This window comes from Perognathus longimembris, chromosome 20, assembly GCF_023159225.1.
Source record: "Perognathus longimembris pacificus isolate PPM17 chromosome 20, ASM2315922v1, whole genome shotgun sequence".
Classification (NCBI taxonomy): Eukaryota; Metazoa; Chordata; class Mammalia; order Rodentia; family Heteromyidae; genus Perognathus; species Perognathus longimembris.
In genome coordinates, this window is record NC_063180.1 from 29,155,585 (window position 1) to 29,176,859 (window position 21,275).

Below are 21,275 nucleotides of genomic sequence, written 5' to 3' on the forward strand. Positions count from 1 at the left end.
ATAGAAAATGTCCAGAAACTTGATGAGGCTAAGAGGGGGCCATACCCAGAATACCATGAGACTCCGGCCTTGTATGTGGGCCAGTCTTGCCATGGTTTGGGCTCAAGTTCCCCCTACTGATAATGAATTTAATGGCCAAAAATAGAATGTAAGATTTGCCACCTACCCTGACAATAACCTCATGGAATACTGCATGGTGATAGCATGCTGCCATTCTCTGGATTTCCATTCTTTTTCCCTCTCTAAGTGTATGGCCTTCATCTACCCATGCAAAAGTGTTAGTGGCTTTTGCTGTGATCTGACCCCACTTCCTGCCACCAGTGAGACACCATAACCACAAAGGTCAGGACCCTGAGGTGTTAGGCCCCACCTGCTACTGTGAGTCCATTTATAGCACAAACCTGTGCTCTATATGGTCGCAATGGAGTGCGACACCATCCCCAAGATCAGAAAACCTGCCAGCCCCAACCACAGACTGTGTTTGTTGATCTGCTCATTTATGAGACTTCAGACTGTATCGACCAAGCACCCAAGGCACTAGGGATTCAGACAGAAACGAATAGAAGATTCTCATGACTCCTGTGGACAGAAGACATATTACACATGAAACTCCAGTTCCCCTCCCCTGCCTTCCTCCACCATGCAGACGGAGGAGCTCAACACTTGTTTCTCTACACCCTGTTGCAGCTAGAAATGGTGAGGCACAACAGTTCAGGTCAGTTGGAGTATAAACAAAAGGCTGTGAGGAGTGTTCTGGAAAGGCTTTGCTGTGACATAAAGAGGAGAACAGACACAGCTGCCTTTTTCTCTCTGTCTCTCTCTCCACTGGTGCAGAAGGAGTAGAAAGCCGGGAGCTACGAACACAGGTAGGATCAAGGTCCCCGAATCCCTGATTGCACTGTGCTTTTCCCAGCTAGGATCTGCCTGCCCTTGGACATCTTTTCACCAGAAAAATAACTTCCACTTGCTTAAGCCATCTTCCTAGCCAAGAGCCATTGTCTGAATGGGGAAAATAATTTGTAAGTATTAAAAGTGATCAATGAATCATCGACATTGACCTGTCCTTGGAGATTTTAATTCTGCTTTTAATTTACTTTAAAAAAACATTTAAAAAGGGAAAATATCTCTTAAAGACACATGCTGTAAAAATATAAGTAGACATGATTAGCTGTTGGGCTAGTTTTCCTTTGTCTTGCAAACTCTGGGCCCGTGGGTGCTTTCCTTGGTGCAGATGTCTTCTGGTCTTTCGGGGGCCTTTTCGAGAATGAATCATCTCTGGCTGATGGCCTTGAGGAGCATGAGCTCAGGAAGAGGCAGCCCTAAGTCACCAGAGCTACAGTTTCTCTTGCCCCATCTCAGGTCTCTGAATGGCCCTGAGCCAGGCGCATGCGGGCACCTTTTTCCTGTCTGCATTGACATTCCAGTTGGCCCCCTCTACTCAGCTCCAGCCCCACCCCCCTTCCCTGACTCCTGACCTTCCAAATGGAATACTTGTCCCTGGGCTGCTGGGAGAAGAGGCTCACCCCCCTTTAAGGCTTCAGTTGGAAGAACTCCTCTCAGGAGTATCTCTGGGTCCCACACTGGGTTTCATAAAATGCAAACACCTCATGAGACATGAAGGACATCAGAAGGAAAAGGTTCACTGTTACATTACTGTTACACTGCTGCATTAAAACGGGGGGGAGGTTCATAGGGTTTTTAGCAGGCAAACATCTATTGTACATATTCTTCATACAATTTATTTGGGGAGCTGTATTTGTAGAAATCCTAATTTCCTTACTCAGAATTCTTCACATTTATTTATAGAACTGTGGTTTGAGCAAATGCTGTCTGGGGGTGAAGTGTCCCCCAAAAGATAGCGCTTCCTCTCTGTGGAGTTTCCCCTTCTCCGCTCTGTTCCCCAGCCTGGCTAGCAGAGGGGAAAAAACGGCTGTGTGCAAGGTTTCAGAGTCTAGCTCCTCCTGGGCAGGAAGAGGAGAAGGAAGCCACAGCCCCTCCCAGGACAGGCAGTGAGCTGTGAACGCCAGGGTAGTTAGGCAGGAGGCAGGCACAGAGCAGGGCAGAGCAATGGCAGAGCGGCACCGAGAGGACTGCAGGCTCCCTTCAACCTGGTGGTACCAAGCCTCTGCCTCCGCCTACCCAGGCAAAGGCTAGAGCAGATGGGAAACAGAGAGAACTGGACACGGGGCAGGAAGGAAGGCAGGGATAAATGCTGTCCTCTCACTATGGGAGTTCTTCTACTTCAGCCCTCTCTCCCTCCTTTCTCTGGCAATTACCTTAATACTGTTTGTTTTATTCCATTTCCTCTATTGAAGCTGATTTCCCAAGCCCAACAAAAGTTCACGTATCTCCTATTTAGGGTTTGCTTTGAAACACTTTGGGGCAAGGGGAAGTCTTGTTGTTGTTGTTGTTTCAATTTTTTAGGAATACTTCCTTTGCCTAGCAAAGCATACCTAGCTCTTGGAACTCTTATTATAAATTACAAAACAAGCTCAAAGTCCTAAGACAAACCAGCAAATAAGGAACAAAAGCCAAAGAAACAGAAAGTCTAAATATGCATGAGGACTTGCAGTAAATACACAACTGCAAAGTTCAAAGTCTTGGTGGCTCATTGATAAGCAACTCACAGGGCTGAGGCTCCAATGGTAGAATACTTGCCTTGCCACAGGAGACTCTAAGTTCAAACACTAGCACCAACAAAAAATAAAAAGTAACCAGACCCCCATGCCCAGACCAGAGTACTGTCTGCACCATTGGCAGGCTCGGCCCACACACCCGCCATCCGCAAGTGTGCAACCTTGCACACTTACCAAAAATTCACCTTGATTTTTACTCGTTTCTTTACCATTTTAATTCACAAATTTTGAACAATATATTTGAATTTCCTGTTTCAGCCCATGCTTACTAATTGCAGGATTGTTTTTTTGTTTTTTTTAACAATTAGGAAAGTGTATTCTGTCAAGTCCACAACTTCAATAGATGTAATAATGAATTTTAAATTGCAGTTTTAAGTGGCCTCGTTCGTGAGTTTGTTTTTTCCCTACCTCTAGAGTTGAGAAAGCTTTTAACTGCATTGAGAGCTCTTGAATATGAGGTCATGTGTTGTAAGTATGACAGGCATCCATACAGCCTGGCTTTGGGAAACTGAGGCAAGGCTCAGTGGGGAGAAGTTCCTCAGGTCATGCCTGGGAAGCTCAGATGTGCTAACATCCGGGAACTCTCACACCTGTGCGTCTCTGCTTCCCGTCCCCACCACCTGCACCAACAATTAGACATATGGTGTTTGGTGCAGGGTGAGAGGCACAGCCAGGACCCTCCCAGTGCCCCTCCGGCCCATTTGTCTCCACTCTGAGCACCAAAGAGTGTTCTGTCCTCCATCTCTACTCAGCCATAATTTCCTAGACTTTCTTCTCAACTGTGTGAACTCTATCACAGATCTGTCCTCTCCTTCCTTGAAGATGTCTGTGTGTGCACGCATATGCATGTGTGCAATGTGTGTGTGCACATGTATATGTTAAACTCAGGGCCTTTGCTTGCGGGGCAGGTGACTGACCACTTGGGCCACACCCCAGCCCTGCCCTTTCCCTGCAGTGAGTGTAAAGAGCCCTGTGGCTTTGTCTTCATGGGGGAAAAGCTGAAGAGAAGGGACACCAGACCCCGACTACCAAGAGGTACCTGGCAGTTTGGGGCTAATGTATTTTCCCTCTTCTGCATGAACATCCTTGTGTCTTCCAGGGCTACCTTTCCTGTCCTCCTATGCTGGCACTTCTGGAATTCTGCCACACACCCTGGTCAAGACGATGCCTGACACAGATGAGGATTTTCAGACCCTTCTGTAGCCCTGGTGGACAGGGCAGCACTGTGGCTGTGTATGGAGATGTTAGCTGATTCCACCCTCTGTCCAGTCTTCTCACTCCCAACAGCTCAGGCGGCAGCACAGCTACTGTGATCCCATATGGGCTGAGTGGGTTCCCCCAACAATTCTTGTGTTGGAACCTTGGTTCCCACTTGGCAATGCTAGTAAGTAACAGGACCCGTAAGTGTGGGGCCAAGGTGGAAGTATCTACCAGTGCAGGAGTCCCTGTTGGCCAGACTCTTTTCTCACCAACATTCCCCAGAGTCCTGCCATGAAGGCTTCTGCCAGCACAGTGCTGCCCACCCTGAGTTCCTCATGCAGCCTGAGCCGGCACCATGCGCTTGAACCTCCAGAACTCCAGAATTATGAGCAGCTCTTTTCTCTACAAAGTTACCCAGCCTTCAGTATTTTGTTAGAGTAACAGAAAACGCACTCATCTAATAGCAAAGAGAGCTGTCTTCAGAGTCAGACAGAGCAAGTTGTGGACCCTCATCTTAGGAGATATGTTCAAAATCACCCATGTAAGCACACTGATCGGTGCTCAGTAAGCCCTCAATGAGAATAAGCTGTTATAACTGCTAAGTATGTGTAGAGTTCCAGCAATGCCTACTTCTCATTTGTTCATAACTCACCAATTTAATAGACTCCTTCTAGAAGAAAAAAAAAAAGTAGACTCTTCCAGACATGTGCCAGAAGTTAAAATTAACTCACTGCTAGAGAGGTTCTGGGTTCCCTGTTTCCTCCCTGCTTTACCGGGATAACTCAGGGCTGTGCTGGCCATCTCTGAGGGCTCCTGTGACACCTCTCTTGCCCAATGACTGGTTTGCTGACAGACCATCACACGGCTTGTCTTTTAGGGCTGCACTCCCTCTCAGGACCTTGGGACTTTATTCTTCTAGGCCAGAGACTTGAATTCAATGAAAGTAGCCATACCTACTCTTCCTATCACCCCTACCTATCATCTGTCAGGTAGTTCAGGGCCCCGGCCCCGGCCCCATCCCAAAGCAGTGCTTGATGCTGGCAAAACAAAACTTGCCTCGAACATCACTTCCCACCACTTGTTGCTATGCCATCCTCTTAGGGTGAAGGTCATTCCTTTGCTAAGGGTAAGGGAAGCAAAATGGGAGTTGAGCACTTTTGTTTCCTCTGTTGCCTGGAGATCTTATGTCATTTCCTTGAAACAAAGTGCCTTTCCTTCTCTTGTTGTTCTTGACCACGCAAAGCCTTAGGCGCCTGGCTGATGAGCTCAGCATTTTCCCCAGCTCTGCCCCTCCCGGGTTCAGTTTCCGCAGCACGTGGCCCAAGCTCCATCCTGTGACCTAAGTCTAGGCCAAGGTGGAGCTTCCCAAGCTACAGAGCAGAGCTTCAGAGCAGCATGGCCGGGAGCAGTGGGAGGAATCCAACTTGTGTAGACTTAGGAATTGGTAGAGGTTTAAGCTAATTTGACATCTCTCTTATGGGGTAGGGAGGCCTCAACTAACATCTGGGCTACATAAGTACTTAGTCGTACAGAACAACTTTTTTTTTTTTTGAAGATGCAAAGGAAGCTAGAAACTTTTTTTTTTTTGTCTGCAGACAAAAACATCCCTGGAGAAAGAAGTCATCTCTCAGGGGACTCTGCTTCTTCTGGAGTTTGTTCTGCAATGCTCCGGTGACCACCAAGCTGTAAGAGGAGCTACAGGAGCCGGGTCACTGCAGGCTTTCCAAAATGTTCACACTGCAACAATGCTGTGAGTTGCTGTGAGAAACGGAGTACTACAAGACAGCACATGTCATAACCCACGAGGAAGTCCAACTTCTCAGGAAAACAAAAATTAAAACACACACACACACTCTCTTACTTTTGTACATACTCCAGGAAGGGAGGGGGCAGTGGAGTCTGGAGATATTCCTACTTGAGTCAAGGGAACCTAAAATGAGTATTGGCAGTTCTCTGCTGTAATGGGTGTGGTCCCAAACACGGCTCAAGGATGAAAGTGACTTTGAACTGTGTCTCGTGTCCACAGTTTTCTTTCCGGATACTAAACTTGAGCTCATCTCTAATCTATCAAGAGCAGCAACCTAAACCATCTACCAGTTGTTTCATGGCTGCCACTTACCATTCATTATCAAACTCCAAGCAGAAGTTGGGCTAAGTGTCTACATAAACTGAACTGTGCGTGTTGTGTGACCAAACAAAGTCCTCCTCCACATATGCCCAAGAACAAGGCACACACCACCCGGGAGAGTGCAACAAAGACATGTGCAGCACTGGGGCTGGGGATATGGCCTAGTGGCAAGAGAGCTTGCCTCGTATACATGAAGCCCTGGGTTCAATTCCCCAGCACCACATATACAGAAAATGGCCAGAAGTGGCGCTGTGGCTCAAGCGGCAGAGTGCTAGCCAGTCCAGAGGCCAGTCCAGGCACTGAGTCACGCCTGTCATCTCAGCTAATGTGGGAGACTGAGAGTGGGAGGATGGCAGTTCCAGGCCAGCTTAGGGGGTGGGGATGGGAGGAGTTCTCAAGATCCCATCTCACCCAATAGCCAGCCATGGAGTCATATGCCTATCATCACACTATGGCAGAAGTGCAAACAGGAGGGTCAGCCAGGGCAAAAAGCCAGATTCACTCATGCCTATAATCCTAGCTGCTCAGGAGGCTAAGGGGTCTAAGGATCACAGTTCAAAGCCAGCCTGGGTAGGAAAGTCCATGAAACTCTTATCTTCAATTAACCAGAAGTGATGCTATGGCTCAAAGTGGTAGAGTGCTAGCCTTCCACAAAAGAGCTCAGGGACAGTGCCCAGGCCCTGAGTTCAAGCCCCACAACCAACTCTCCACCCTCACCCCTCGCAGCCTCTATATCAAAACTAACCACAGAAAAAAGAGATGGAGACATGGCTCAAGCAGATCACCTGCCTATTGAGTGCAGTCTTGAGTTCAAACTCCAGTACCACAAACAAAAGAAATGCTTTACTTCACAAAAAGAAAGGCTCGGTTTGCTCTGGATCTCAAAGCAGCAACTGGGTGGCATTAACTCCTTTTTCCTGCTACGTCTACTACATCTGGCTTTGTGGAATTTTCCTCCTCTGTGAGGCTTGTGTTTTCTTCCATTCAGCCTTCCTTCACAGGCAGGGCCTCACAGCTCACACCTGGTGGTGATGAAGTCCCGCCCCTTGAGCTCCCTGCTTCCTGTCAGGGCCTCACACCTCACGCCTGGTCAGTGCTTCAGAAGGACCTGGATGGGAGTGATAGGAAGCAAGGTACTCAAGTGGTGGGACTTCATCCCCACCACACAGTGAGGCCCTTACAGGAAGCAGGATGACCAAGGGGTGGGACTTCATCTCCACCAGGTGTGAGGCCCTGACAGGAAGCAGGACCACCCAGTCTTGGTCCTTCTTCCCTGGAAGACCATTCTGGTTCTTTTAGTTTCCTAGGGTTCAATTCTTCACTCATTGACCTCAGCTGTGTATGTTTGCCTGCCCAACTCATTCAGAGTTGACTTTGAAACACACACACACACACATGCAAGGAGGGAAAAAGGAAGAGAGACTGACTGACTCTTAATGAACTTAAAATCTCTTCTGGTCTCAGACTTTATTCACCTGGACACCCAATCTGATCCTGGGCTTCAGAATTAAGAGGGGGAAAAAATCTACTTTTTTAGTCTACTCTGGCTACAAGGTAGAGCTGGGTGATACTCGAAGTTCATTCAATAGCAAGGACTAAGATCACAGGGGCTTTAAGGCCAGCTAAACTCAAGTGCACATTACTTTTCCTTCCTCTTGGGAAAAGCCTTTCTGAGCAAGCTTTTTTAGACAATCACGGCAGGAGTCCCCGCCCAGGCAGTGGCTGGCCTGCTGGCCTGGGCTGGGTGCTTCCTGGCCCTCGCTCCGGGTCAGGCTGCTGGAGGATTCACGATGGAATGAGGCAATGCTGGCAGGACGGCCGGCCTGGGAGCCAAGGACACTGCCCACTGCAGCCTGAGCTTGGAAGGAAGCAAGTTAACAGAAGCAAGCAGCAATTCACAGGCAAACAATGGGAGACCAAGCTGGATTTCTGACCCTCATCAGCACGTAATTACATTTTGGAAAAGCCAGAAAACGGCTTAAGAAACAGGGTTTATGAATGCAACCCTAGAGTGAAAACAAGCCTGGGTCAAACTCTGACTCTACTTACTCACTGTCTAGCTTTGGACAGGCTGCCTCAAGCCTGCTGGATTCTGTTGCTCCTCTGTCCAATGACAACAGTAATACCCACACGTCATAATGATGCAGAAACAGGAATCTTGCAGAGCGCCAGGTGAAGGCACAGCCCCCATAAACAGCTGCTATCCTGTGGGCTCTGAGCCCCTGCCAGCACCCTAGCCCTCCTTAGCAAGATGTCACTCACATTAGTTCTTCTTCCCGCATCCTTGTGAACAATGAGGGCCCTGTGGACATACAGAGGCCACAACGCATGAAAATGTGATCGGAAGCCAGACCACAAGCGGGATGTGCAAGGCTGTCCACGTTTAAAAACTAAAATAAAGGCCAGTGCTCGAAGTGTGGCTCAAGCAGTAGAACATCTGCCTAGCAAGCACAAAGCCCTGAGTTCAAATCCCATTACCAAAAAAAAAAAAGCCATAAGCAACAACAAAAACAACACCTAAGATGAAAGTGCTTCTCACACTGCAATTATCCATCCAAAGGAACCCTGCCCTGCATACACTTATTAGACTTTGACTTGTACTCAGAGTTAATTAGGACCAGAGGCATGACTCTGCTGGTAGAGGCTTTGTCTAGCAAGTTCAAGGCCTGAGTTCAATCCAGAGTACTACCAAAGGGGGAAGAAAGAAGACATGAATGGATTTATCTCGTTTTTCTCTGCATTTCTGGCCATGGCTTCATGGTCCCCCGGGCAATGCTGTAATGTAGTTCCTGTTTCCTATTTCCGGTTGGGGCTCTTTCTCAGCAGCTCCTTGCTCTCACCCTGTCTGCCTCTGTTGGGAATCTAGTTCATACAAGTGTCATCCTCTAGCCGCAGAACAGGAATGGGCACCCTGGTGTCTCTAAGCCAGTCCCTGTAGAGACCGTCCCAGATTGCTAGACACAATTAGGTCCCTAAAAAAGGAAAGTACACACTCCTGCTTACCCACACCTTTCAACTGTTTGAGGAGTAGGGTGTTACCACTAGAATGTTCTATCTAGTCCAGTGGTCTCATTCCAGATGAGGAAGACTGGCTCTGGCCCTGCCAGTCAGCAGAGGCAAACCCTACTCAACACTGGAGAGCACCGAATTCTTGTTCTTGGGGTTCCGGTACCACAAAGTGGGGTGGGGGTGGGGTGGGGGAGCTACCTGTAGAAACAGCATTGTTCTCTTTCTACTTGGGATTAAAGATATTCCTTACTGAGACTCTGAGTGACTAAAAGCAAAAACCAAATACAATCATATCTCCAATTCCTGTACTTACTTTGTTATTAAGGACAAAGACCACTTCTGTACAACAACAGATAACTTTACTTCTAGAAATCTATCCAAGAAAATGATCAGAAATTTGAGTTAGTGGAGTCATTCATAAGGATGTCTATACAGTACGACTTGCAGCTTATAATCTTATCCAGAGTGACCAAGGACCTACCACTTGTATTATTTCCATGCAATTCTATTTCCATTGCATTTTAATAACATTTTAACTAACTGGATCTTTGACAAAATAGGAAATGTTAAAGAAAAGAATGAGGTTACATTTTTTTCTCTAATTAGTGGTGCATAGTAGCACACCCCTATAATCTCAGCACTTGGGAGGTAAGGCAGGGGGATGGCAAGTTCAAGACCTACCTGGACTACATAACTAGTCTCTGACTTAAAATGAAAAAAATATGACCACAAGTGCTGGGGATATAGCTCAGTGGTAGAGTGAACTTGACTCGTCTCATATCCCAACACAGCAAAGAAATTTTAATTTTTTTAAAAAGTTGTCTATAGGGGCTGGGGATATAGCCTAGTGGCAAGAGTGCCTGCCTCATATACATGAGGCCCTAGGTTCGATTCCCCAGCACCACATATACAGAAAACGGCCAGAAGCGGCGCTGTGGCTCAAGTGGCAGAGTGCTAGCCTTGAGCGGGAAGAAGCCAGGGACAGTGCTCAGGCCCTGAGTCCAAGGCCCAGGACTGGCCAAAAAAAAAAAAAAAGTTGTCTATAAAGGATAAGCATCCTAGCCGGGCACCGTGGGATCACGCCTATAATTCTAGCTACTCAGAAGGCTGAGATCTGAGGATCATGGTTCAAAGCCAGCCCAAGCAGTTAAGTCAGTGAGACTTTTTATCCCCAATGAACCACCTGAAAACCAGAAATGGAGCTGTGCCTCCAAGTGGTAGAGCACAAAAGCTCAGGGACAGTGCCCAGGCACTGAGTTCAAGCTCCACAACCAACAACAACCATGAAAAAGGATAAGCCTTTTTCTGATGAAGAAAGATGGTTCTGTGAACACCTGAGAAGCCACATTTAGATCTTCATCACACTACAGGGGGAATTTGGAGGCAGAGAAAGGCACTGATTCGCAGGTGCCACGTGTTCCTTACTGTCCCCAGCACCCTGCAAGCACATCCTATTTCCTGCTACTCACATGTGACACACAGCACCAGCTGGTCACCTCTGGCTGACTCACTGGGCAAATGTGAGGTCAGAGGTCTTGCATTGCCCTTGGGTAAGCCAGAAGCTCCCTCTGGTCAACCTGTACTACATTCTTAGGTAGCATGAAACAAACTTCTGTGATTAAGTCACTAAGACATCCCAAGTAGAAAAACTATTTTCTCCTGAATTAACAGAGTCATCAAACTGTTAAAAGTGTCTTCGTGGGCCTCTCTGCTGTTACCCCTATGTAATACATCCACAGCAGGCTCCATTGAAAGAAAGGGCTCCAGGGGGCTGCGGTAGGACTCCATGATTTCAGCTTAATATCAGGTGATGTATTCCTCTTTGTCTGGCAGATAACTTGGCCCGGCATTTGAACATCTATCTCCACATACTTTGAAAATTATTCTAGACTCATACTTACATTTGGTTGGCACAGAGCTTACATGGGAAAGAAATGCCTCAGTAAAACCTAGCTGCCAAGAAAACTTTTAGGAAAATCTGGGTACCAAATTTCTATCTGAAGGAAGGTGCTGGCATGACCTGCCAATTGATTTTGGAAGAGAAAGTCTGTGGGCATAGAAACAAATAAACAAAAAGTGAAAATGCTCGTGTATTAACAGATGAGTTCAATACAATTGTGTTACCAACTTCCAGTTCATCATCAACCCAGTTCTCTGAAAACATTGATATGTAACCAAGGTGAGTGATTCTTGTTTCCTTTCGACTGACCATTTTCATGGCCTTAGGGGTATGGCTTTGTGACAGAGCACATGCAGGAATAAGTCAATAAATAAATAACACCTAAAAGGTAGATTTTTGAGGGGATTGGGAATATGGCCTAGTGGTAGAGTGCTTGCCTCAGCACCATATATATAGAAAAAGCCGGAAGTGGGGCTGTAGCTCGAGTGGTAAAGTGCTAGCCTTAAGCAAAAAGAAGCCAGGGACAGTGCTCAGGCCCTGAGCTCGAGCCCCAGGACTGGCAAAAAAAAAAATAAAAAGGTAGATTTTTAAAAAATCAAATCCTGATACTATTAGTACTTAGGAGTTAAACAACTTCAGTCTAAGTTTTAAGATCGCATGATCATCACAGTTGAATGCACACAGCCCTGTTCCCTTTCCTGAAACACAGGGTCCAGGAAAGTCAGTGTCTGTTCTTCAGAAGCTGAATACACACATGCATGTCAGACATTTTAAAACACCTGCAGATTCAAGTATAAGCCATAAGGTTTAAATAAGTAATCGGACTCATTTCTTCATTATGCTAACAAACCATAGTTAGTATTCAAACTCTTCCTTGAGGTCTGAAACAGTTGCCAATGAGTGGTTTTAAATCTCAGGACGTCCAGGGTCTTAGAGAATCTGTATACTCTAACCTCTGGGCATCCTGGAGGGTGAAACAACCTACTCGCCATGCCAAAGGACTGGAGGAGCAAGGTCAAGATGCTTGATGGAAACAGATTTTAATATAACTTTCAATGGAATGACTCTGATGTCAATAGAACTACTCTGTGTGTGTGTGTGTGTGTGTGTGTGTGTGTGTGTGTGTGTGTGTGAGTGAGTGCGCGTGCACGCATGCACGTACCAGGATTTGGGGCTCGAACTCAAAACCTGGGGGCTTGCATTCAGAGCCTCACGCTCTTGCTTGACTTTCTTGCTCTCAGCTGGTACTCAACCACTGGAGGGACAGCTCCAGTCCAGAGTTTTGCTGGTTAGCTGTAGAGTCTCATGAACTTTTCTGCCAGGGCTGGCTTTGAACTGAGATTCATTAGGTTCCAGCCTCCTGAGTACCACTGGTGTAAACCACTGGTGCCTGGCTAGATAGAATGACAGCGATCAGCACAAGGCCTTCCACTTCCCAGACATTCACTAGAAATCATTTGATTACATTCTTATGAGGAAAAGAGAGACTGGTGTTTAGATGAGAGGCTCAGTGGGTAATACCTGCCAACCCCCAAGATAGCTCCAGGAGCCCAATTATGTACTATCCAAGAAAGCCCTTTATAAACACTGCTTAAACACACAGAGGAGAGGGGAGAAAAACAACAACAACACAGAAATAGGGTGAAGATGGGAGGGAAAGAGTGAGAGAGCAGGGGAGTGACGGTGCCAAAAAAAAAAAAAGTGCTCTTTACCTGACTTATGTAACTGTCACCCCTCTGTACATCACCTTTATAATAACAACTGAAAAAACAAAAAATAAAAATAGTCACATCTATCTCCTAAAACAAAGTGATTCAAATATCGCCTGGTGGCCTCACCAGCGTAGTTCCGACTAGGCAGGTCTGGTGATGCCAAGGCCAGGTTCTGGGGTCACCGGGGAGCACTGAAGTTCTACAAGACTGTCAACTCTTGCATCAAGGTGGGCCCAGGGGTCCATTTCCTGAGTATATAACAAAGATCTCTCTTTCTCCTCTCCTCTCTCTCTCTCACACACATACATATTACATACACACACACATACACACATACATACACACATGTCACACACAAAGTTCCAAGTGGACAACAGATCCAATTGTCTTTTCTAGCTGAAGAAAAGGCCTCACAACATCCAGGAACATGCAGAGATGTGGCTGACTCCTGAATGCAGGGAGAGCATATTATAGATGAAAACTAGATGGGAATGAAAAGAAACCAGAGCTGTATGGGACAATGGTTCTCTAACATGAGCAGGTCTCAGAATCACTGGGGAAGTCGTGACCAAACCACTGAGCTGCTGGCTGAGCTGACTGAGGTAGGGCCCAGGATACTCCCAATGCTTTGGGAGTGGACCAAATGTGGAGCGGAGCTTTAAGCCTAGGGGTGAACCGCCTCTCCTTCACAATGCACACTGGTGGGTTACCATACATACTTGCCGAGGGCATGGCTACTAGGAATTGTATTTCCAGAACAATTTTACTGTTTGCCATGTGCTCACTGCAGGTACCTTGAATACACATTCATTGAAAAAACCAATTATCTGTCCCAGGCACCAACAGATTCTAACCTTAAGGGCTTATAGTTAAAGTTGATCCTAATCATAGATGCTAACATCACGCTTTGTATTTAAGGGTATCTGCATGGCTAAGAAATCATGGTGTATACTCTTGTAATCTCAGCTTACTGGGATCACTCTCTATAAAACAGCTGAAGGAAAAGGGCTGGGGTGGGGAGGGGGTCTGGGCTCAAGCAGTTGCCTAGTAAGCATGGGGTCCTCTGATCAAATCCCAGTACTGCTTAAAAAAAAAGAAAAGCAGGGCTGGGGATATGGCCTAGTGGCAAGAGTGCTTGCCTCGTATACATGAGGCCCTGGGTTCAATTCCCCAGCACCACATATACAGAAAATGGCCAGAAGTGGCGCTGTGGCTCAAGCGGCAGAGTGCTAGCCTTGAGCAAAAAGAAGCCAGGAACCATGCTCAGGCCCTGAGTCCAAGCCCCAGGACTAGCAAAAAAAAGAAAAGCAAAACTTTACTTAGACAAAATAGATTTATCTCACATATACACCAACTACAAATGGGCCAAATGGACAGGATGTATCTGGAGAGAAGTCAAGTATCTGTGTCTTCCTAAAGGGTCTTCCAGTCACTGGAGACCAGGATCAATCTGGGAATGCCCCTGGGTAAAAAGTGCTGAGAGCGCTTTGCAAATCACTTCTCCATGTCCTCCTACACCAACCAGCAGGGTGCGGAGGGGGCTTTGGCCTCCTTTATCACCCTCTGCCTAAGCGCCTGTTACCATGGTCACATTTATTCTGACAAACAGGTGCTTCTGTTAAAATTAGCTGTTTCAAACTGCCAAATGGTTTAGAACCTATGACAGCTTAAAAAGGAGAGTTTGTAAAACAACCAATCAGATGTTAACAGATGCTTGCAGAATTTTAAAGATGATGAGGTTTGGGGGCGAAATGCACACATTTTTGATTTTTGCATTTCCCAACACCAGCACAGAATGAGTAATAAAGGCCAGACTTAAATCAGTCAGAGAAAAGTGTGTGCATGTTTTGGGTGGGGGGAGGGGGGCTGTTTGATCAAGTCTCATGTTTGAAAGCCCACTTTGTCCCATTTGCCTGGGTTGACCATCATACATAATGGCTTTTGTTCAGAGAACTTAGCCATATGAATTGTCTTTTCTTGTGACTATCCCAAAGAAGGTTCTTTGCCTTTCCAGATCAAGATGGTGTATACTAAGCCTATCTAAGAAGCCCTGTCCTCAGAGACCTCAAAAACCCAGACTTATGTCTTCAAGTAACTCTAACACCATTTAATTGAAAAAAAGAAATCAGGCCATTCTGATTTTAGTCCTGGAAGCATATCTCTGCTGACCTTATTAAGCCCTATTATGAAATAGGTCTGAGATACTTTAAAAAAAAAAAAAAACAGAGTTGTTTAAAAAACAAGTTTGGCAAGCTGACCCACTGGGAGAAAGTTAAAATGCCAAAGGTCTGTGCCCAAGTCTCTAGTCAACAGTGCAGACAAGAAAAAAATGTGTGCGTATGTGTATTTCTCCACGGGCTTCTGAAGATCTGCTGGGGAGGAGGGGGACAAAAAACAAAACAAAACAAAACAAAAACCTACAAGGAGAATTCTTTTTGGACACCTGCTGCCAGAACCCTGAACTCCACAGGGGCAGAAGGCAGCTGACACTTGACTTTTCCATTTATAGCACAGAGCTTTGTAAAAATTAGATAGCCAGACCTTTATTATGCAGAAACAGAAAACAATTTTTCAGCTATGAGAAAAAGAAATCTCACAACTTGTGAACTAACTTTATCCAAATAGATAGGGCAAGTAATTTAATTTTATTATTTTTGTCCAAAAAAATGACTATTGGAAAGAATGAATCTAGGAAAATTTGGCTTTTTTTTTGGTCTTGATCAAATATCAAATTAACAAATTCTTGGCCCTTATGTTTGTCTATTCCTTTCAGTTCGCTGTGATCTGCAAAGGCTAAATGAACCACATGACTGCAGGATCTATCAACAGATATCTAAATCCAATAAATTAGATCTCTGTATGCATGTAGGACTGTCCCTAGCATGAGCCCCTGACCACCACCACCATCTTCCTGAAACTGATGCAGACTTGACCTCACAGAAAGGACAGAGGGAATGGGCAATAAACATTCAAGGTCTTTTCTTATTTTTACAAGTTTAAACTCACCAGGACCTAAGGGAAAAAGCAACTGTTCTCTTGATCATTTGTCCTACCACCTTAAGATTTTTTCAAACTTCAAGTTCAGAGCACCAGAAGAGTCTGTCTGGTCTTAATCCAAACAAGTCTACAGATACCTTACAAGATTAATTTCATGTTATTGCAGTAAAATAAAGCCATTCAAGCACAGGAAGCAGCCAATGATGTTCTTCTCTCTAAAGGACTAGGGTGCAAAATTCCAGATCTGTGGGACTGCAAAGGTCCAGGCCCAACAAATCCCAATAAATAGATAAACTACAAATTTTAGGCATGTATGAGTTTGTGCCCATGTTGCTTTCCCAGGTGTCAAGAACTGTAAATACTTCTTAAATAAGAAACTGCTCAGCTGTTAACTAGAACCAGCAACCTTTACACACTCCATTACAATGAACCTCAAAGCCCTGGGATGCATTCCTTGAAATGTCTACAGAGAAGAAACCATCTCAACTCCAAGTTTCAAAGAAGAAAGCACTCTTTCAATGATCAACTAGGGTCTGTCAAGGCCACAAAAGCAAGCCCTTTGCTTGTAATTATACTGGGACTCTACTTCTTTTTTTTTTTTTTTTTTTTTGGCCAGTCCTGGGCCTTGGACTCAGGGCCTGAGCACTGTCCCTGGCTTCTTCCCGCTCAAGGCTAGCACTCTGCCACTTGAGCCACAGCGCCGCTTCTGGCCATTTTCTGTATATGTGGTGCTGGGGAATCGAACCTAGGGCCTCGTGTATCCGAGGCAGGCACTCTTGCCACTAGGCTATATCCCCAGCCCCTATACTGGGACTCTAGAAAGCTCTTAACATGTTCACAAATGCACCTTCCCCTTCTACACCTTTATGGGATTTTACCCAAATACACTGTCCACACAGAAGGTGCTGCATGCACCCACTTAACACCGGGTGCTGTAAGTTCCAAAGACAGATGCTCTGAGCCAGGAAGGCTGGCTTCTCAGAGATTAGGACACGCTTTAATCTAAAAGGACAGGCAGAATACAAATTGGACTTCAGTCAGCCTGAACTGGGGCTCATTACCATGGAAAGAGGAGACAAAAGAGCAAAAATTCTCTTCCAGAAGAAACTAGAGACATGACAAAAATCACTATCAGCCTACCCCAAACACATTATATAATCCACCTGCCTTTAAAAACAGACTGTTACATACATGTCTCTTCTAGTGTCCTAGGTTGCTTCGAGGAATTCTAAAAGGAAAGGTAGAGGGCTAAGAACTGGATATCTGTCTCACCACTACTAAGCTAGACTTTTCTACACAGGCCCTCCTTCCCATAGGTAAGATGCAGCATGCAAAATCAGTTATTGAAGATCTAACAAGAATTGCAAAACGCCATCTGAGAAACATAACAATTTAATAGATGAAATAAATACTCCAGTACATGCAAGGTAAAAACTTGACATTGGGGGAAAAAAAAATCACTCTATAGTGTAATTATAAAATAAAACACACGCTCACAGTAGCTCTCCCCCCATTTTCAAACCACATGGCAAAGTCATACTTTCCACACCAAGTATACTCCTAATTCAACAACAAAAAATAACGACATACAAAAAAGGTAGCTACATCCATGTCTAAGGAGTGAAAACTGAGGTAACCTTTCTTTTGATTAAAAAAAAAAAAAAAAGAAATGAACCCATGACCACCTTCCCGCCCAATGATATGCAGTTGGTGTGCCGGATGAGGGGCGACGCTGCCACCAAGATTGCCATCTTGAGTTTCCCGGGCCCGGCAGGGACACACGGGCCTCCGCGCAGGAGTGAGGGGAGCAGGGGCAAGGAGCGGGGCACACGGCCCTGCCCTCAGAGACTCCTCCACAGCGTCGGAGGGAAAGGGAGGGTTGCACTCAGGATCTCTTTGGTATACATGGAGGGGGGGGGGGAGCGCAGAGTAGCCAACCATCTTCTTTCGGCCTGGGGCAGGAGTCGGGAAGCGCTAATTCACAGAATTGGAATTCACTGGCGGTAAAGTCCGGGGCGAAGACCTCTCCCGTAAAGCCTGAGATAGCAGGGTGCAGCCTTCAGACACGGCGCAGGCCGAGCTCCGCAGCCTCTCCCTGTGGTCTGACATCTTGGCGCCCCCATCGGGGTGCTGGGCCAGATCCCTGAGGCACTGGGTCAGGAGCACGCAGGCCGATACCACGCTCATGGCGCCCCCTAGGATGGCGGTCTGCACCGCCTTGCCCTCGGCGCTCACGGCCGCCGCGCGTCCCAGGAACTGTGGCTCGGTGGCGAAGCCCACCAGCGCGCCCACGGCCTGCACCAGCGGCCCGCAGAAGAGCGCGCAGCGGCTGCGCGCCAGCTCGCTGGGCGCCACCTTCACCTCGCGCACGCAGGCCAGCAGCGCCGAGGCGCTGGCACTCATGCCCTTGACGCCCAGCTTGAACTGCTCGCGCGCAAAGCGGTCCCGGGAGCCGTCGCTGGCCAGCGCGCACGCGTCCGTCAGCAGCCGCAGGTTGCGCGACAGCCCCTGCGACACCTCGAGCAGCAGCTGCGGCGTGAGGTCGGCCAGAGGCGTGGCGCGCAGCACGGCGCAGCCCTGCTCCACCTCGTGGCGGCAGCGCGTCACGCGGTAGCGGTCCACCAGGCCCGGCTGCGCGGGCTGCGCGCCCGGCGTGGCCACAGCCGCCAGGTAGGCCGCGTGGGCCGAGCACTCGGTCAGCGCCACCACCAGCTCGCCCAGCTCCGCCAGGCTGTCGCCCGCCTCGGCGAAGCGGCCCATGTTGAGCTGGCTCTGCACGTCGTGCGTCAGGATGGAGAGACCCTTGGTGCGCGCGATGATGGAGTCCCGGCACTGCTCGAAGGATTCGGCGCCCGCGGGGCCCTCGGCGAGTACCGGCCGGGCCTCGCTGGACAGCAGCAGCAGGTCGGCCACCAGCTGCATCTTGGCCTTGCAGAGGTCGCACACGGTCACCAGCCTCTTCCGCGGCTGCGCGCCGGCCCCGCCGACGGCGCCCGGCGCGGGAGAAGCCGCCTGGCCGCTGGGCTTCGCGGCGCCGCCGCTAGCCATCGCGCCAACCGGGAGGCACTGGCATGCCGCTGGGGACCCCGCCGCCGCCGCGACCCGGCTGGCCAGGGCCGCGGCGCCGTCCGCGCACCATCATGCCATGCACCGCCGCGGGCGGGGGTCGCGGGGCGGCGCGGGGCAGCCCGGGGGCACGGGAGGCTCCTGCGGGCGCGGGACGGGGCTGCGGCGGCCGGCCTCCGGGAAGCATGAACCGGGGCCACCGGGAAACTCACGGCCCGCGCTCCTGGCCGCCGCGCGGCCGGTGCGGTCCCTTCTGCGGGACCGCAGCCGTCCTGGGCATGGTCCGGCCCGGAGGCCGGCGCGGGGAGGGCGGGACGCGGAGGCTGGGAGTTGTCTTCCTTCCTTCCTTCCTCGCTGGCTGGCGGGCTGGCTCTGGAGCCGAGTCCTGGCACCGGGTGGGGCGGGCGCTCTCCGGGCCTCCGAGGATCGGCGCTGCACGTGGGCTTCAGGGGCCGCGGCCCCGCCGGGCGGCGCTCCGCGGCGACGCCGGTCGCATCTCTCGCTTCCGCGCAGCGGCGCCGGCGGCCGGGCCGAGGGTGTGGCCGGCGCTGCCGCCGCCGCGCCGAGTCAGGGGCGGACGGGGGCCCGCGCCGACTGCGCACCGCCGCCCTGCCCGCGCTCTCGCCCGCCACGCCCGGGCGCGCCGGCGCCGCGGCCGCCCTTCCCGCCTCGCCGGCTCACTGCGCGCGGCCCGGCGCCGGCGCGCCACGCCCTCCCCGGCCGCGCGCCTCGCGGTCCGCCGCCGCCTGGTGGCGCGAGTCCATGCCCTTCGCCCCCGAGTCCCGGGCCCGCGGCGCCTGCGATCTCCCGCGCCCCCGGGTCCCGCGCCGGCTCAGGCCCGGGCCCCGGCTCCTGCCATCCTCGTGCGTCACCAGCTTCCGAGCGCGCCGGGAGAAGCGGAAAGGGAGGGTGGAGGGCCGGCGGAGAAGCACCACCGCCCGCCGGGCTGCCGAAGCCGCCGCTTCGGGTCCGCGCTCGTTCCTGGGTCGCCGCCGCAGCCGCCGCCCGCCTGAGTCTGGAGAAGCCTTTTGTGTGGCGTCACCGCCTTCCGTTTAAATCCCGCTTCCTCCTCTCGCCTTCCTCCGCCCCCTCCGCCGCTCCCGGACGCCTGCGCGCCGCGCCGCTCCTCCCCCGGGAAGCCGGTGGCCGCGGGAGGCCGGCGGGGCCCGCGTCCGTCTGGGGGTCCGGGTCCCGACGGAAGGAATGGGGAGAGGCCGCCCGCGGGTCGGGGTGCGGGGAGATCCCGCCCGTGGGCCGGGGTGGAGGGAGATCCCGCCCGAGTGGAGAGGCCGCCCGCGGGCCGGGCGCTGAGCGCACCCCTGGCGCACCAGGCGCGGCCTCTAACCGGCCTTACGTAAGTTCCTAGCGGGACCGGGGCTCCACGCTTCCTCCCCACCCGGGGAGGGTCCTTCCATGACCGACTGGCCTTCTGAACTGGAGGGAGGAGACTGCTCGGTACTGGGTCCCCGGCGAGGCCAACCAGCTTGGTGTTTGGGACTTGGATCGGCCTTGCACCCCCCCCCCCGCCCACCCTTTGTTGAGTTAAGCCCTCTTTCGGGGGCTCCAGGGACGTGGGAAGGGCATTGGAAAGGGGGCGCACGTAGGTCCCCACTGGGGTGAGGGCCCAGCCTTCCAGCCTGAGTTATGTGACCTTGAGTGAGTTCTCTTTCCCCCAGGCCGGACGCTGAACCCTGAACGAGCACCACCGGTAGCCCGTAGAGCGTCAGGTTTACCCGGGAGGCTGGATCAGCAGTTTGCCCTCTCCTAACTCTGAATGATAGTGGCCATTGTTACTTGGGACCGACAGCCCTGGGAGGGGATGGGGGGGTAAACGTTATCTCAGCTTCTGTGGTTGGAAACTGAGGGCCAGAAGCCTAGGAAGGACTTTCCCGGGTCCCGCGTGGAGCCCTCCCGGGTTGGACCTTACACTGAAGACAGACAGGGCAAGGCTTGGGAGGAGGCCTCCACTGCAGAGGCAGGAAGTGGTTGGAACACCTGGGGCTCTGCCTGTGCCCAGCCCGCTCCCTGGGTGCCCTCAGCCATTGAATGCTTGGGCCTCCGTCCTTTCTTAGAGCCTCAATTCACCTTTTCTCGGCCAGTTTTAAAAAAAGTTACCTAATTATAAATAGTTTATAAGTTATAGCTTGGACATCTCCTATTTCTTGCCCAAACCTGGGAGACAGCTATTAATGTTACCTGGGAGTATCCTCACCACTGCAAACGTCCAGAGACACTTGCTGGAGTGTAGGCAAAACGACTTATTTTGCAAACCAGTGACTTTAAACAAGTAGTCTTTCTGTAGTGTTAATCCTTGTTTTTCAACAAGAGAAAGACAGTTGGACAAATTCCGTGGTAACCTATGAATAACACCTCAGTCCTTAGCTCTAAAAACAGAAAAGTCAGACTTGCTATAGGCATGAAGCTACTCTGGGGTCCGGGTTTTTCCTTGATTTTGTGTGTGTGTGTGTGTGTGTGTTTAAAGCCACTTGGTGCCCAGAGTCCTGTTTCCCTTTTCTGCTGCTGCAGTCTGTCTTGTTGTATGGAGGCCCACTCCAGCAAGGAGCTGTGTTGTCCATAAACTACCCCCACTCTATTCCCAGAAGTTGATTTATCTTAGGAACCAGGAG

The 21,275-nt window shown here is 49.9% G+C and overlaps 1 protein-coding gene across 1 annotated transcript; it reads right to left on the reverse strand.

Annotated features, from left to right (window-relative positions):
• Window positions 1-16,958: 16,958 nt before the first annotated feature.
• Tlnrd1 (talin rod domain containing 1) lies at window positions 16,959-18,647 on the reverse strand. Its single transcript, XM_048368899.1, has one exon. It carries the CDS (start codon window positions 18,628-18,630, stop codon window positions 17,557-17,559), a length of 1,074 nt encoding a protein of 357 aa, XP_048224856.1. The 5' UTR covers window positions 18,631-18,647; the 3' UTR covers window positions 16,959-17,556.
• Window positions 18,648-21,275: the final 2,628 nt, after the last annotated feature.